General features: G+C 40.0%; 1 protein-coding gene across 1 annotated transcript in view; it reads left to right on the top strand.

The window, feature by feature from the left end:
* RASA3 (RAS p21 protein activator 3) overlaps positions 1-17,268 on the top strand; it is a 175,118-nt gene that overhangs the window by 90,003 nt on the left and 67,847 nt on the right. The window contains exon 4 of the mRNA XM_010728350.3: positions 10,935-11,029. Coding sequence (XP_010726652.1) covers positions 10,935-11,029 — 95 coding nt within the window. The remainder of the gene's footprint in view (positions 1-10,934; positions 11,030-17,268) is intronic.

The raw sequence follows: 17,268 nt of genomic DNA on the forward strand, positions 1-17,268 counted from the left end.
ACCAGACCAGGCTGCCCAGAGCCACATCCAGTATGGCCTTGAAAGCCTCCAGGGATGGGGCATTGTTTTTGCCTGCTTGTTTTTTGTGTGGGTCTTTTTTTTTCCCTTTTTAATTTCAGTTTCTCATTTTTAACTTTGAAGTTATGCCTGACTGTCATTTTTTTTAAAAAAATTATAGTATAGTATGGCTGTAGCTATCAATAATGCGTATATGTTTTGTCAGAAATTGTCTGACGCTGAGCAATAGTGTGTATAATGCTATAAAAAGCAGTAATGCTGATATGCCTAAAGATGCTGATCTCTCTGTATATGTCTTTACATTATACTAGTTTGTCATGCAGTTGCTAGCTTCTTCTTTTTGTTTAACTTTTTGTTTTATATTTTACATACTCACTAAGGAATTCTTTGTCACTAATTGGGATTATCTGTGTATAGAACCTAGCAATTCTCTTTCTACTTTTTTTTTTCTTTGACCTGCCTGGTCAAAGACATGGATTTTGAGAAGTCAGTAAGAACCTTAGCTTTGCATTCTTCTTTTTGCGAATTTTGCATTTTACACTGCAGTGAGACTTCTGGTGATATTCACTGTCCCATGTCAGAGATTTTTAAAGCTTGATTCAAAGCACAGTAAAGTCAGTGGAAACTGTTTGAATTAACCTTCATTAAAGAAGTTCTTAGACAAGATGATGTTCTCTGTTTCGTATAACGTTAATCTACTGCTAAGTGTTCTGTAATTTTCAGATAAATCAGCTTACTTTAAACTGAGGCTTTCTCTTAGCTGTGTATTGTTGATGCGTGAATGTATTTAAAACAAGTAAATATGCATTTCCCTCAGTCACAAACAAGTATCGGCTATAATGAATTAAGGACTTTCTTGTTTCTCGAGCTGTTTAGATTCTGCTGAATTTCCAAAGTAAAACTTGACAGTTAAACCAAATTTCATAGAAGTATAGAATATCCTGAGGAGAACGGACCTACGGGGACCATTAAGTCCGACTCCTGATTCCACAAGAACCACCCAAAAATCAGACTGTATGACCGAGAGATCTTTCAGAATGTTCTGTGAAGTCCTGCATTCGGGCCACGCACACTGCCCTGGGCATCCTGTTCCATGCCCACCACCCTGTGGTGCAGCCCCTTTCCCTAACCCCCAGCTGCCCCTCCCCTGACAGCTCCATGCCGTTCCCTCGGGCCCTGTCGCTGTCACATAGAGCAGAGCTCAGCGCTGCCCCTTCGCTCCCTGTGAGGAGCTGCAGCCGCCATCAGGCCTCCCCTCAGCTCCTCTGCGCTGAGCACAATGAGGGGCCTCAGCCGCTCTTCATATGTCTTTACTCTCCAAACCCTTCAACTTCTTCATAGTCCTCCTTTGGACACTCTGGATAACGCGGGATGTTTTATCTGGAAGGATACTGTGAGAAATAGCATTAAAAGCTTTACTGAAATTCAAAGTATAACCTAAATCCAGGTTCCCTTGGTAGGAGGGTTTCCAGCTGGCAGACCGTATTACCTAAGCACTAGAATGCCTTTTGCTTTTAATTTGAAAATTATGATGCTTGGTGCTTGTAACTTTACTTCTTGAGGCAGGGAGTTATGGCTGCTATTTTAGTATGCTAGATTGCAAATGTTTAGAAATCCATTTAGGTAAAATTCATGTTTGTTTCTGAGGAAGAGCACAGTGAAAGACCTTAGTGAGAATACCACGTAAATACAGTACAGTAACAGACAAAGCTGTGGGCCCAGAGCACTTGCTTTAAGAAGCAAGAATTCCATCTTCCAGGCATCATGAAATAAGTCAGTTTTACTTTTCAGAACTATGTGGTAGCAACTTAAACTACCCATTCCTGAGAAAATGCTTTTGCACAGGAAGAATTCCTAGTTGTGTCCAGACACGCATGTACTTTGCAGAAAAAGCATTAGGTAAAGTATTGGGGTGGAGGTGAGGTAACTGAAAATGAATGTTTAGCTCTGGTGTATGCATCCTGGGGAGAAAGGTCAGTTTATGATTTTTGAGTGAGCTTTGGGAAAGCTTTTTGGTCTCTCTGATATTGAGTTTTCTTCTTGTAACATGGAAGCAATACTGCCTTTCTTTCAACTTCTCAGTTTCTCATTGTTGAAATCTCCTGTGTGTCACTGGTTTTCTGCAGCTGCAGTGGCCCATGAGTTGGCAGGCCGTGGGCTGGTATTTTTCTTGCTAAGGGCTTTACTTTCTCTCAAAACAAGGATTTTTGAACACTTGACACAAACCAGACCCATGAAATTTCCAACAGAGAAGTGCAAATTGTCTCCTTTTCTCCATGTTTCCTTAGTTCCTGTTTTAATAATCAAGCTCTGACACTGGAGGGCAATTCTTCAGGAGCTTCTGGAGTAATCTTCTCTGAAAGCTGCTGATAGCAGCTTGTGAAAAGAAAAACTTGCAGATGATGCAGACAGACCTTTTTTGGATTCTTGAAAGATTGATCAGGTTAGAATTTTTTTTTTAAAAATGTGGTTTTTAATACCTCTTCAGAAAAGTGAGGTACTGTTCCTGCAATGTGAAACTTGTTTTTGTGGATTTTTTTTGTATGCATTCGTATGCAGAATCCATATGTAGGCAGACTGATGCCTTCCTCTACTCATCTAGCACCAAAAGGCAAAATTCCAGTGTTGCTGATTTACACTGAAATTTTACAGTGCATATTAAGCTATTCTGGTCTGAGTTTGCGTCTTCTCCATCTTTTCTTCTCCTTCCTTAGCATAAACATGTTCTGAAGAGCATTTCAAAGATGTGGAAATGCTGCAAATATCTGAAAGGCACTGGAGAGAAGAGAAATCCAGAATTACTGTCACCTTCTGATACTAATTCTGTAACTTTTGCTTGTAATTGGAAAATGTTCTGGGAGGAGAACATTGCTCTGAAGTAACTGCATGGGGTATTTTCTGGTTATTTATTGAACAGCAACCATCAACAGCAAAACTAAGTAGTGGAGGTTTTGATGGGCTTTTTTTTTTTGGATGACAGTTATTTTATAGGACCAAACTATGTGGTATTTAAAAGAAAAAGCTACTCTGAATTTTAAGATTAGTCTTAAGAGACTTTTTGCTGAGGAGACTTGAGCAAAGGAGGTTAGGAAGAAGTCTCTACTGAAAAAGTTTGGTTAGCTTCATGCTGGAATAATCTCATCTCCACTGAAATGCTGAATCCTATGACCTATGAATAGGGGCCCTTTGTTTGCATTACAGAGATTGATTGTTGTATTATGTCATTGTGAGACATTTCTGCTGAAGAACATGTGGTTACCCATGCTCATCCAGCAGTGAACTTTCTCAAAGAAAGGAACCGTGGGTTGTATTCTTCCATCTAGGGAGACTGGTTTTAAGTTCAGATGTTTCTTAGCTTGTGAATTTGCCTGTGTTTCCTGTGTGATATGGTATGTGCAAGACATCTGCTTGTATTGTTAGTTTGGCTGGTTTTGAGTGGGTTTCAAGAGGGAAAGAGAATGTCTGTGTGTGTGTTACAGTGGGTGAGAATTTGTTAAGTAGTGATTTTTATTTTTATTTTTTAAGATGGCTGGCTAGTAAAGTTCCTTTTGAATCACTATTTAATTTTGCTAGAACTTTCTCTTGATGCTGCAGTGCTGCTTTCCAGGGTGACTAGAACTTAGAGTAGGCATGTTCTTATTTACTTAAATATGAAGTACAAGCTTGTGATGATAAGTTCTATGACATTCAAAATGTGAGTCTGTGTGTGACAGATGAGAATGCTTAAGCTACCAAAACCGGAAGGAGTGGAGGCAAGAAAATGAAAAACAAGAACCCCCTGAAACCTCTGATAGAAACTTCCGAGGAGAAGCAGGCATATTCAGAAACTGGAACACATGTAGCAGATATGTTTGTGGAACATACTGAAGTGTTTTGGCATACAGGATGGGAGGGTTGTTGAGATACAAGATATCTTTCAGTTTGCATGTTTGTTTATTACATTTGTGTTTCCCTAATGATAATTTGCTAAGTCGTGTAGGATTTTGTTAGCTAAAAATATGGATCTGGAAGAACTGTGTCTTGGAAGAATTTTGGATACCGGTTGAAATGCAAATATAAAGAAGAAATGCACATCTCAGAGGACATGAAATATGATTTGTCTTTTCTTGATAAAATGTAAAGTGTACAGTTACTGTGCAGATAAATTAGCCTTAAGTTGTCTGTTGATAATGTGTGCCTTGACTGTTAATGGCTGAAGTTTGGTATGCGTATAGATGTGTATAGTATGTTAAGATGCCTTGAGTAGGAAATGTACTACTGAAAGGAAAGGTAAATTCTGTTTAAATTTAGAGACTTTTTTGGTTGGTTTTCAAATCATAAAGTAGGAACAGCAGCTCCCTGCTCCCCAGCACTTCACTTATTTTGGTAACAAATGCATGTAACTGACTTGCTAACATCTATATAATGCATGATCCTGAACAGAATAAAATGGAGTTACTGTGAAGCTCTGAGGGAAAGAAAGAAATTTACTGGATCAGATCATGTCCCTGTTACTGCACTGGGGAGTATGAACTTACTTTCACACGCCTGGGTTACTCCTGACTGAGGGGAAGGTTTGGGTGCAGTCCTAGTGGGTGTGAAATTTTAGTGGAAAAAAAACAAACAAACAACCCAACCATGGATGTCGCATGCCTAAGCTCTTCAGTGCAAGAACAGAAGGCTTACAGAGAGAAGATTAATAAGTCATTCTGTTAATTACATTTACTACAACTCACTGCTCGAAGCCACTTTTATAGAAGTTATTAGGTGTGCTGTACACCAAATTGTCTTGGGGCCTCTGTATTCTGGCAGGCTGTAACTGTTTTCCTTGCTTAATACTAGATGAGGTGAAGCAAGTAAGGGAATAGGAAAAAAAAAGTGCCTGCAGAGGTAATTAAACTTAGATGCTCTAGGCTAAATTAGATGAAAGCAAATTGTAGCTGATAGACATTCTCACAGAATAAGAACACCCTGGAACTGAAAATTGTTTGAGGTTTGCATGTTACAGGTGACTGTGCCTTTGTTAATAAGTACTTCCAAGGCTGAGGAGGTGTGTTTTTGTAGAGTTGCCGCTACAAGCAAGCTGTCTATTGCTTTTGGGTAATTGTTGCCAAATGTAGCTGAAACATCATCATTTGAATATTTGTTTTGGATTTTAAGGAAAATTGAAAAAGAATCTTCTTGCTAACCTATGCTTCTTGATAGATAAGCGAGGGAAAGATTTTCAAATACAACACAAAGTAGAGATCAGTGTTGTAATAGAAAACTGTTCTCTTTGTCCTCTGCTTAGGGAGAAGTCAAAACTTGGTTTACTGCTTCTGTGGTGTACTGTTGGATGACATGGGAATGATATCTACTCAGTGTGGTATAAATATAGCTACTAATGAAATAAAGGAAACAGATGACTGTGTCCCACAGTGACAAGTCTTGGAAAACTGTAAACTGGAATTATCCTCAGAAGATTCTCTACAGTTGTGTAGAAAGCCTAAAATAAACACTTTCTGCAGAGAATAATTTGTTAGGGTGCACTCACAGTATCTTTTAGCATAACAGATGATCATAAAAGCAGGAAAACAAAATTGGGCTTTCAAAAATGCACATTTTTCCTTTATACTCCTACAAGTGCATATTATAAACAAAGCTTAGAGCCTGAAATGTCTTTTTACACAGTCCCCCATTCTCACCAGTGACAGTGTTCATAATGCCTGCATTGAAATATCATAGATTTATCCTTCCATCACAAGCATATTCTAGCTACCATAAGTTGTGCTGAGCTTGCTGTGTTTTCTTCAGTACTTATCTCAGAACGAGAAGTTGTTAAATAGCCTCTTTTAGACTTATGTCTTGCTTGTACTAAGATAAGACTGAACCTGTGAAGACAACTCAATAGCAGTGACTGCTGGTGGGAGTACCTGGAAGAGGCTGATGCTGGTGGACTTGGTTGTCCAGTGCAAGCAGCATGCTGAGGGGCATGGGCGCCTGCTGGAGGCAAAGCAAATGACAGCAACTGCACTTCAAGGGAGATAAGCCATGGACTAGCCATTTCTCAGATGCAGATTTGTTTAAAGGACCCAGACAGCAGTTGGCAGAGCGCTTATCCCAGTGTTCTAGTTCTTCAAGGACGTGAAGGGGAGAGTAGAAATTGTCATATCAGGCAGCAAAGCTAAGATGGTAGAGAGCAGTTTGTGTAGTGCAGCACCTTTCTTCTTTTAAGGTTAGAAGCTATGTTTTAATCGCAAGCCTACTGCTCTCTGCCTTATTATTTAAGACGAATCCTAAGAAGGGGAAAAATGGGTATCAGAAGTCTTATGTTCTTATATTTGCACTAATTGTTCAAAAAACAGATGAAAACGGGGTTATGAATGTAGTCTACCTCAGTCCTCTTTGTAGGCTATACTGCTGCTATGCTGGAAGTGTCCTGCCATTGTCACCACTAATTCTTAGCAATGGAGGCAGGTGGTCTGGTAGTACTTGCTCTTCATGGTGCACAGCACAGGAGCCAGTAAGGAGTCATCCTCTGCTTCTAAGGCTCTTTGACCTTCCATTGCCTCTAATTCCTGTTATTGTCTTTCTAATCCTCAACTAGCGAGATGACTTATATCAATATTTTTCCATGCCTCAGGAAGGGTCAGCAGATTTGTAGAGTTCTTGAGCAGTGAAAGCATCTACCCCTTTTTGTCTTACAGATTTTTTTATTTCATGACAAATAATCGTTTATGAGGATAATTATAAAATTCTATATAGTCTGAAATAGTTAGCACTGCTTTTTGGCTGGAGATTTCAAGGTTATAGAAGCCTTTCACAGCCTAAAATGCTGATTAAAATCAATTCTGATTTGTCCTTAGTCTTCCCAGCTGATGAAAGTAATTCTCCTCGTGCACTCTCAGATCAATTATTTTAAATGAATTCAGTGATATAGTGGGTCTGTGCACTTAGCAGAAAACAACTTCTGAACTGGCCCCCATGACCTCTTACTGCCTGATATTGCTGGACATAGGAGACGAAGTAGTCTCTACTCAGACCTTAGAGAAAACTGAATTAATTAGTCATTTGGTACCTCTTTACATGTGACTCAGACCTATGCCTTTGCTGTAAATTATATATAATATATATAATTAACAATAATACAGATAATGTTAATGGAGAATAGAAGGTTGCTATGACTGGATGGAGAGTGCTGGAGCTGAGTTTCAAACTCCACGCTAGTCTTAGTATGGAAATGTTAAGCTCTTAATGAAACTCAGAGATGTGCAAGGGCAAGCTATTGGCCTGCTAGTAGCAAAGGCAAAGGTACTGGCTTGCCTAGAAAGACCATTTGGAACTCCAGTGAGGAACTAGCATGGAAGGTGCACTGTACTCACAACGCTTTCTCAAGAGGTGAGGCCAGAAATCTGTACTTATCTCTGCTGCATATTTTTGCCACTAACCTTCTCCTAGCACGTGTCTTCCCACTGTGTCAATATGCCTTGAATTGTCAAGCAGATCAGTTGAAATGATCTATGTGTCAGCCCACACATGACCCCTGAAACTCACTTGTTCCTACCTTCTCCTCCTCCAATATGTTTATTTTTGTTGTTTGGTGTTTTTGAAGTTGAATTGGTTTCCTCAGCAATTTAAGTCCAGCATGCTGTGAGGACAAAACTGTATGGTAGTAAAAGGAGGGGTCTTTGCACCCTTAGGACTATAAAGGCCCTGAGTAGTGCCTTCATTCATCACGTGCTGGCTGTGTGTTTGGAAGAACAGGTTGCTGGTGCTTTTTTCTGCCGAAAAGATTCCCAAGAGGGCATCAAGCGTGAAATATCGCATCTTTGCTTTGAATGCAAGGTTTAGGATTTAAACGTGCCAGATCTGTTGTGTGAATTTGGGGAATATAGAAAAAGTGACTGCCATGTGGATGAGGAACATGCAGAAGAATGTGTGGATTCCCCCCATGCATCTCCAGCCTGAGGTCCCGATGAATACTGGGCACTGGGAAATGAATTAGTTCAGATTAGAAGAATGCTTTTACCTAATCTCTGTTGGTTGAGAAGATTATTTACTTTTAAAACCTTCTAACTAAAGTGACTAAATATCACTCAACATGCTCTTCTGTCTCCTGCTTCCTCCCATGTGGTCTCTAAAAGCATGAGCTAGCACAGGCAGGCTTTCTGCAGCTCTGGGTGACTCTGAGGAAACCAGCATAAATGATGGGTTGCCTCAGAGATGAGATTTGGAGTCTGTCACTGATGTCTGGCAGCAGCCCAGGTTTTGAGAAGGAGTGCTGTGCAATAGGGTTAAGTTTGGGAGCATGCTGAGGATTCTCAAAGAGAAAAAGTCCTCTAAGTGAGCGACAGTAAACCTTTTGGACTTCTGGCATCAGATTTATCTTCAAGGAGAACCATAGGCCTTTACTACGTGGTATCAGTGCAAATGACAGGTGCCGACAGCTTGTGCTTGTTCACCTAGAGTTAACCCAGTTCTTCTGAGCCTAGAAGTTGTTTCGGCTTGATTCATTGGCCAACTGGAGACCGAGCAAGGCTATAGGGAATGGGGTGAGACCCAACTGTCCTCAGTGCTGGCACTGGGCCATAGAGAGCCTTGTGGTGCCAAAGCATGGCTTGAGTAGGCGTGTGGACATGGCCTCTACAGACTGGGAGTTATTAATAGACATTCTGTAGGCTGCTGCTGTACATAGAACTGTTAAACAGGCCAGATTAAACGATCCACCCTGTCAGTAATATACTTTTATGTATGTTTAGACTAGCTGAAGTATAGATCCTGTCTTTACTCTCCACCAACCCCCACCAACACACACACACATTTTCCCACTAGATTTTTCTTCTTTGTGGATCACTTGGTATACAGTGAAAAGCCCTGGATTCCATCCAGCCTGGCCAATAAGTTTCACTCGTTAATAAGAATTGCTTGTGTGCAGAGCAAACAGTCCTCTTCGGTTTCCTAATCAAAACAGTTGTGCTGCCATGTTAACCCTTTTGGAGCTGGAGGCACACATTGCTGTGCTGCTTACTTGCTGATCCTGCAGTTGTACCTGCATGGGTTGGCTTTGCCGTGCCGGATTCAGGGTGCCCCTGCTAAAAGAGGAGACAGTCGCACCTTTTCAGCTCTGTACGGGTGCTGATAGTGCTGAAATAATCCCTGAGCTTTCCACAAGGATTGTCCTTTTGGGAGACGAGGTGGGGTGAAAGTGATTGAAAGATACTGGCAACACATACCTGTGAAGTGCATGTTACCCTGCAGTCAGGTGAGGGATTTCTGCAAGAGACTGAAGAGTATGGCAAGGATAGCAAGCACAGAAAGTAAACAATCTCTGATAAAGTCCACAATTACTGAAAAGTCATGCCTTTAAACATATTCCTCTGACCAAGTGTTTTAGAGAAACTAGGTTACCCACATACTGCTGTAGTTAGAGAATACAAGCAATAGATGTGAAAATACGCAGCCATCAGTACAGAGGTTCTCAGCAGCATACCTTCGTATCTTCTCTTCAGCACATTTCACGTTTAGCCTTTCTGCCATATTGCTGTGTAGGTCTGTATAATTTACTGTTTTTCAAAGTAATTTCAATCACTAGTCCTGCATTTGCGGTGCACTTAATCTGCTGTGGTAATCTCTAGTGTAAAGCTTACTAGGAGATGGATCGGGTAATCTGCAAAGGATGAGAAAGGGAGGAGCGCGCTGGGGGCAGAGGAAGCAAGGTGTGGGAGAAGTGGGGCAGAAGGTTTGTGGAAGCAAGAGCAGAAACCATGTCAGATGCTGAGGAGGGCAGCCATGGTAGGGTGGCCGAGCTGTTTAAAAACTGGGACTGAAAGTCTGGAAACTGTCACCAAAAGTAGCTTGAGCGTGCCAGAAGAATGCCACAGCAGCTGCCACAGAGTGCAGGGAAGCAGCCCAGCAGATGGGGGGCAGGGGGAACTCTCCAAGGCAAAGGCCAAAATTTGAGGGAATGGAGAAGCATAATATGGTTACTTTGAGACTTACAGAAACTTCTAGATTTCAAACTCTCAGTTGAGCTGCATGGATTTAGGGAGCCTTGGAAACCTGCTTTTTACTGTGACTTGTGTCACTCGGCCTATTTTGTTTGACAGGATTTGATTAAAGTCTATTTCTGCAGTAGAGCAGTGGTTGCGAACTGTATGCAACTGACTCGCTCTAGCAGAATGGTCTGCTACCAAACCATGCTGCCAAAAAGTGCCTTTCTTGATCCCCTTGAGCATCTGTTGCTGCCCTGGATTCTTTCATTTTGAACATGGTTCCTCAGGCACTGAGAACGCAGCACCCAACCCAAAACTGCTTTCAGAGGGGCACGTGATCATCAGGCATGCCATGCTCCGCTTCATATATACAAAGAAAGAAGCTTGGAAAAAGTTTTGTTATCCCTCTGAGAGTGCTTTACATAATGCCCGAGAGGCTGGACAAGATGAAAGTTCCAGCTTTACATATGTGTTAGCCCCCTAGCTTGCATATACATTAGTTCTTTGCATGGAACTGGCTTCTGTTGCCATGACTTCCAAAAAAGCGAATTGGGTGGCAGCAAGGGGGGTTGAAAAAGGTGTGTGGAAAAGCTCCACTGTGTTTTCTCTCTCAACAGTTAGAATTAGTGTGTGAGTGATAGTACTTGGGTGGCCCTGGGCTGTGGGATATGAGTCCTGCAAGGCTGGAGTGGGTGTAGTTGGTATGTCTTTTACTGCTTAGAGTAGCAAACTGACTGGGCCTCACGTGCAGATCTGGGAGTCAGCCATGACTTGGTGTCTAGTTGCTGTACCTCTCCTATGAAAATAAAGTAAAATGTTGTTTTCAATAACTGCGTGCTTTCCTTGTTCTGAAGCATTTTTTGAGTAGTCCATTAATCAGTGTTTTAAAGCCATTTTTGATGGAAATGTACTTTAGGGGAGCTATAGCGTATCTTAAACTGTGCTTCTGGTTTGTTTTATTTACAGGAAAGGTAGCTATTCAGAAAGAAGATCTGCAGAAGTATCATAACAGAGACACCTGGTTTCAACTCCAGCATGTTGATGCCGATTCAGAAGTACAGGTGAGATGATCTTGACAAAGGAGTGTTTGTAACAGGGCCATTTAATAATTTCATGGGTTCCATGGCTCAAAGACAGGTGTGTTGCATCACTGCAAAAGAGAAGTATTGCTTATTAGTATGGTCTGTGTTTCATTGGTATTTGCAGCTTGTATGGGATGTCTGTGCATAGACTGAATTATGAGTGTGCTTAAGTCAATGGGGCCAGGATTCTGCTCACAGAAATAATTAAAACTTAGTGAACTACCAGGATTACTAATACAAGGAAGAGAGTGGTTATCTGCTAGGTATCAAATAACTTCAAAACTTTATAAATAACTGTTGTAACTGTTGATTCCTCGGGGAGTTGAACCAGCTTGAAGATAGTACCTGCACAGATACTATCTTAAAGGATTATATGGGCAGGTTGTCACAGGAATGGCAACAAGTACATCTCAGACAAAACAAAAAAAAAATAAACAACATAAAACAAAAAACCTATTCCTTGCCAGATTTCTGGGCCCTGCTCCAAGCTGTTGGAGTGCTGAAGATAATATCGCTTTACCTCTGCTTCTACTTCTACCTCTACTGAGTTTGGTACTTGCAGACAGTGGTGCACAAAGCAACTCCTCCTTTTTTCGTTGTAAAAGTTTCTGATTTCTATTACAATGTTAGGTCTTGTGAATACAGTCATTATAACAAAACAAGAAATTAAAATGCTGTAGCAGAATATTAAGTGTATATAATTCCGTTACTTAACTATTTTTTTCCTATTTAAAAACAACAACAACAACAACAACAAAACAATAAAAACCAAACCTACTTTTGAACCACAGTGTTCACTTAGGAGCTGAGATATTATCTGACCTGTGCAACAATCTCCAGTAAATTTAATGGGAAATGCTGCTTAGGTAAGTGTGTGCTAGGGTTAGAAATAACATAATGGCTTTTCAGTTTGCACACTGGTCTGCCCATACTAAGTCAAAAAATGACATACTGCAAATCATTGCAATACGTAGTGTGGTTACGTATAGTGAAGCATATGCAACAGCATATTCAAGGGTAGGTTTTCTGCTTATTTGGAGTGACAGATCATAAACTGTTGTACACATGATGCAAAGAAAGCCTCATAACAGCCTGTTCAGTTTGTAACATTCTCTTGTAGAATATCGATCCTCTTTAATGCCACATTTCGATGCTGATGGTGATGGAAAGGCTTTTAATAGCCTTTTAACATTGAAGTCTATTTCATTTACCCTTGCCTCCCTTTCTTCTTACCCCAAAGCCTCTTGTGACAGTGACTTTAGAACAATAGGTTTAGTGTTTATTTCCTGCTGGATACAAAAACTTTCCCTTTATAGTGTATCAGTTGAAAAACACTGATATTTGGATAATCTTCTGCATAGTTTATTTTGGTGTAATGTTTATGCAGAATGAGCTTGAGGAATCTTTTTAGACCCAGGGTACTTTCTAGGACAGCACAGGTAATTTAGACTGTGAACTGAAATGTTTGCAGCCAGTTTTTGGAGAGAAGAGGAACATGATGTTTGCTGGAAAGCATATTCCCTGTTTTTAATTGCACAGTTTATCAGTTCGACTGTTTCTTTACAAGAACCCAGGGGTTAAAAGCAATTTCTGCACTCTGTGATAAACGTTTCTTACAACTAGTTTAAAAATGAATAGCACTCTGATGATTTTATCCATTTACTTAATTTTTCCACAGTCTTTTTATTAAGTATTGTATTAAGTCTTTATATTAAGTCTTTATATTATATGAGGCTTTGTGCTTTCCAAAACAGTGGGAGCAAATTTGTAAATATTTTGTAGAAATTCTTATGTATGGAAAGATTGCCAAATGATTATTTTTGTTTGTTTTTTATACTTGTGGTATGTCAGTATACAACCTTTTCCTAAACACTTTTGCATTTATAGGAGAAGAGAGTATTTGTAGTGCTAAATATGCAATGTTATTCAGTTTTTCTCCCATTTTAAGGAAAATCTTTTAAGGCATTTTAGGTGATTAACACTTGTAATGACTCATACTAATACTAAAAATCAGAAAGTTGTTTTAGTGTGGCAGCTGTAGGTTTATCATTCTAGCATTTATCCCCATTGGCCACATATCTAGGGGATAAATACTGAAACGTGCCAGGAATCGTACCTGAATCTTTCTCTTTTAGTCAGTCAGTGGCCTTAATACTATTTTCCATGTCATAGAGCACTTTATGGCTATTTAGTTATGCATCAGAGCACTGCATTGAGGCAAGCTACTGTCACTCCCACACACTGAATAGAGTGAGAACTAAGTGTCAATGAGAGTGTGACCTGCTTGAGGTCATACAAGTCATAGTGATAAATTTAAAACAAACAAAACAAAACAAAAAGATTGGTTTCTAATTCTCTCTAATCATTGGGCCGTGATATGAAAAATAAACTAAGTGTTTGAGTAGAATTGTTGTTTGCCAAGCCTGAAAATATCCAGGTTTTAAGCACACCAAACAGCACAATCAGAAATTGCAAACCAGCTTAGAATCAGTGGATTATTAAAATATTAATGAAATATTAATGATCTTGGGTGCCTTGGTTCTCAGATGCCCTGCTCTGGGACACGATCAGCCTTATTTTTGAGAACGGAAGGATTGACTTGAAATTCTGGATAACAGCATTTCTGATGTAAAACTGGTATTTTTATGTGTATGCAGTGTGCATAATGAAAATTTTGTTATTGATGTGGTTTAGACTTCACTTCTGTGACTTATGGAAGTGATACAAATTTTGAAACGGAAATACTTCTCTCTGTTTTCATACATAGGGATTGATATGTGATAGGAAAATCGCTCTCTTTTTTGCAAATGGAAGTGAATAGCAATGTTGAATTCCAGTGTTAATGGAAGTGGAGTGCATTTTTTAAGAGTCACTGTCCCTGGATATGTTCAAGAACCATGTGGATATGGCACTTTAGGACTTGATTAGTGGGCATGGTGGTGATGGCGTTGCAGTTGATTATCTTAGTGGTCTTTTCCAGCCTTAACAATTCTATAGTACTATTTCCACAATTTTTTCTCAGAATCTACTGCTTCAATTACTCTGATGCTGTAATCAAAACAATGGAGATAATGTATAACAGCATGAGACATAGTTGCTGAGATATTTAGCTCAGGGCTTTGTGATTAGTCTTACGGTTTTCCAACTCTGCTAATTCTTACTGTCTTACAAAGATGTTTTGTATTGTCAGGAATCAAACTAAGACTGATAAACTTTATGGTAGATGAGAATGTTACTGACAATAGGACTGCTTAATCATCAGTCTACACAGTTGTGAGCACTGCTGTCAAATGCTTTAATGCCACATCCATTCCTTGCTTGACTGGAAGACGTACCTAAGTTCTGCATGATTGCTCATCTTGAAGGAAAAAAGTGGGCATTGTCCATCTGGGCAAAGAGTGGCTAAAAGGCAGGTTGTCTTAAACCTGCTGCTGTTCAGTGTGCTGCACAGTCCCATGCCAAGTGGTAGAGATGCTCTGTAGCAACTCAGTCCACAGGTGCAGATTAGGCATTACCAACCCACATGTCTTTTGTGGCTTTGGTTCATCATTTGTTTCAACATTCACCATGGTGTCAGCAAGCTAGCTAGTTCAGTGTGGGCAGCATAGTCAGATGCACCTGAATTTCTCTTCACTTGAGAAGGTATCTAGCAGCAGCCTCAGAACAAAGTGGTGTGTATTTCAGCAGTGGACAGCAATTGCCTTTTGAGGTCAACAGGTTTTTATTCTAGGCAAATTGGTGCCCTACATCTTAGTAGCTGGTTTAGCTTCTTATAGGTTTTTAATATCATATTGCATTTCTTTCTGCAGTCCTGTACTCCAACTGCAGTTCAGATATAACCTTCATGATAAGACTATTGTGCTGTAGGGAGTTTAAGCTCCTCTGTGAGACAGATTATTAAACTTAACCAAAATTATAATTGTTTGTCATATGAGTGTGAAATCACATCTTCTGATGGAGCCTGCTAGCTCCTCAATGGGACACTACAGTGCCTACAGCTAAATATGTGTCTCACAGTACAAGTGCTTGAGTGTTTCAGCAGAAATAAAGCAGGACTTGGACCATGACTGGAAACATTAATATTCTATCTCAATGCAATAATTAAACCAATGGGGCAGCCTCAGCTGAGAGTGGAAGGATTGGCAGCAGAGGACAGAAGTTGATAAGCTGTTTGCACTCAGTAGAAGCATGGTCTTGCACACTTCCCATACAATGTGTCTCTACTAGCCGTTTGTCTTTCAGGACTTGCCGTTTTCTCACTCTCCTGCATTTTGATAACTGGAAGCAAAAATTTGCTATGCTGCTGTGTGTACGTGTCTCCTGATCCGTAAATGACTGCCTTTCCTCCAAATGCAGAAGTTTACTTGACAATAACTGATTCACTATTTGCCTGGGGCAGTAGATGACAGGTTCTCCCAATGGTCCATATGCTCTCAGTAGAGTCTGATCCCAAGAGCACATCTGACCTTTCAAAACCAGAAAAGGTCTCTTAGCAATTTTTTTTTTTTCCCATGGTAACTCCAGCCCTTCACAGTTAAATCTGTTTTGTGAAGCTTGAACTTTGCAACTCCAATACCCTTTGTGCATATGTAATCAGAGAAATGATTACCCTGCCCATGGCAGTTGGGTTGGAGGTAGATAGATGATCTTTGAGGTCCCTTCCAACCCAAGCCATTCTGTGAAACGTTTGTATGATAAGAACCAGAGACATTCTGACTAATATCAGAATGCACCAGTGTGTTCCAAACAATGTAGTCAGTGTATGTAAGAGGGAGAGAAATAAAGGGGAGTTGCATTCTGACATGTTTTCCTATGCAGGCTCTTGCTTTAAAAAGATCCCATTTTCAAGTGTTCTTTGAGTTGCTTCCTCCATAGCAGTGACAAATGTAAAATGGTCATGTTCTTTTGCAAGAGAGTTCTCAATATTAAATGACAGAGTGTTTTCTCAAAGCCAGTCATGCTCAAGGTCTTATGTAAAATTAGAAGAGGACCTAAAAAAAAAAAACACAAGTAAAACCTGACATGAAAACTTGAAAATTGCTCATTTCCCTTTCCTTCTCATAAGAGCTTTGATGTGTCTGGAATGTATACACTGAGTTATTAAAAGTGCATAAGAGGCAGAAAACCAACACTGAGGAAGCAAATTGTCTCACGTTTTAACCTTCTGTATTCAAGAGCTTGTGTGAAAAAATTTAGTGATGTTAAGAAATAATTTCTTCAGACACCAAAAGTCCTTTCTTTGGCTACTACATTAGCATTTTGCTTATCCAGGCCTTTCATTCTTTTGAACTGTGCCTGTTCTTGAGTGTGGAGCAATATAAGCATCAGTCAGCAAGCTGTACATCATGAGTGGAAAATATTGGATATAGGTATAATTGAAGAGTAGTATATAATCCTTTTGTACGTAGAAATCTCTGGAAATCACTTTTGTTGCTGAAAATCACACTGGCTCTGTAATGCTTGCTGGAAGGATATATTCAGGGCACAGTGAGGTGCTCAGAAAAACTCTACTCCTTTGTCAGCACCTTCCCATTGAAAGCAGCATCTGTATTCCACGCATCAGGCTTCATGAATGAAATCCTGGCCTTGCCAGGGTAGGAGGCTTGCCATTACTTCAGCAGAGCCAGGATTTCACCACAAGCTTTTGAATTAGCTCTACTAAATTCAGTCCTGTTTGACAGTTGAAGAAGTTGATCCCAGATCATCAGAGGAAGCTGGGGATGTGTTACTGTTGCTTTCTTTTGCCCTACTTTCATAATATTGTGAAAGTTGCCATGGTCTTTCCCTGTGTCTGTCTGTTTCCTGTTCTATAAAGAGCATTAATTTATATATGCAGAGAGCAAACTGTACTGAACTTGAATGGTTCCAATGTTAATTGTTACTTTTCTGGAGTATATGGGCTTGAAGATAAATGAAGTTAAGCAAATTGTCATTAGGAGCAACTTTATTAGGGTGATAGCACTCCAGTGACTGATAGAAATGTCTGCTCTGTCGAACAGTTAAGAGCATTGCATGCCTAATGTCCAACTCTGAAATTAACAGTGTTTGTGGAGGTATTTAAATTCTTCTAGCATGAAGATGAGTCACTGACACATTTTGTGCAACCCTACTGTAAGCATGACTGTATGCAAATCTAAAAAGAAGAAGCTGCTTCCAGATTTGGTATCGGCTTTCCACCACAGGCAGGAAATAAATGGGTGTTACCCTCTTTTTAAATG

The sequence above is a fragment of the Meleagris gallopavo genome, chromosome 1, assembly GCF_000146605.3.
Source record: "Meleagris gallopavo isolate NT-WF06-2002-E0010 breed Aviagen turkey brand Nicholas breeding stock chromosome 1, Turkey_5.1, whole genome shotgun sequence".
Lineage (NCBI taxonomy): Eukaryota > Metazoa > Chordata > Aves > Galliformes > Phasianidae > Meleagris > Meleagris gallopavo.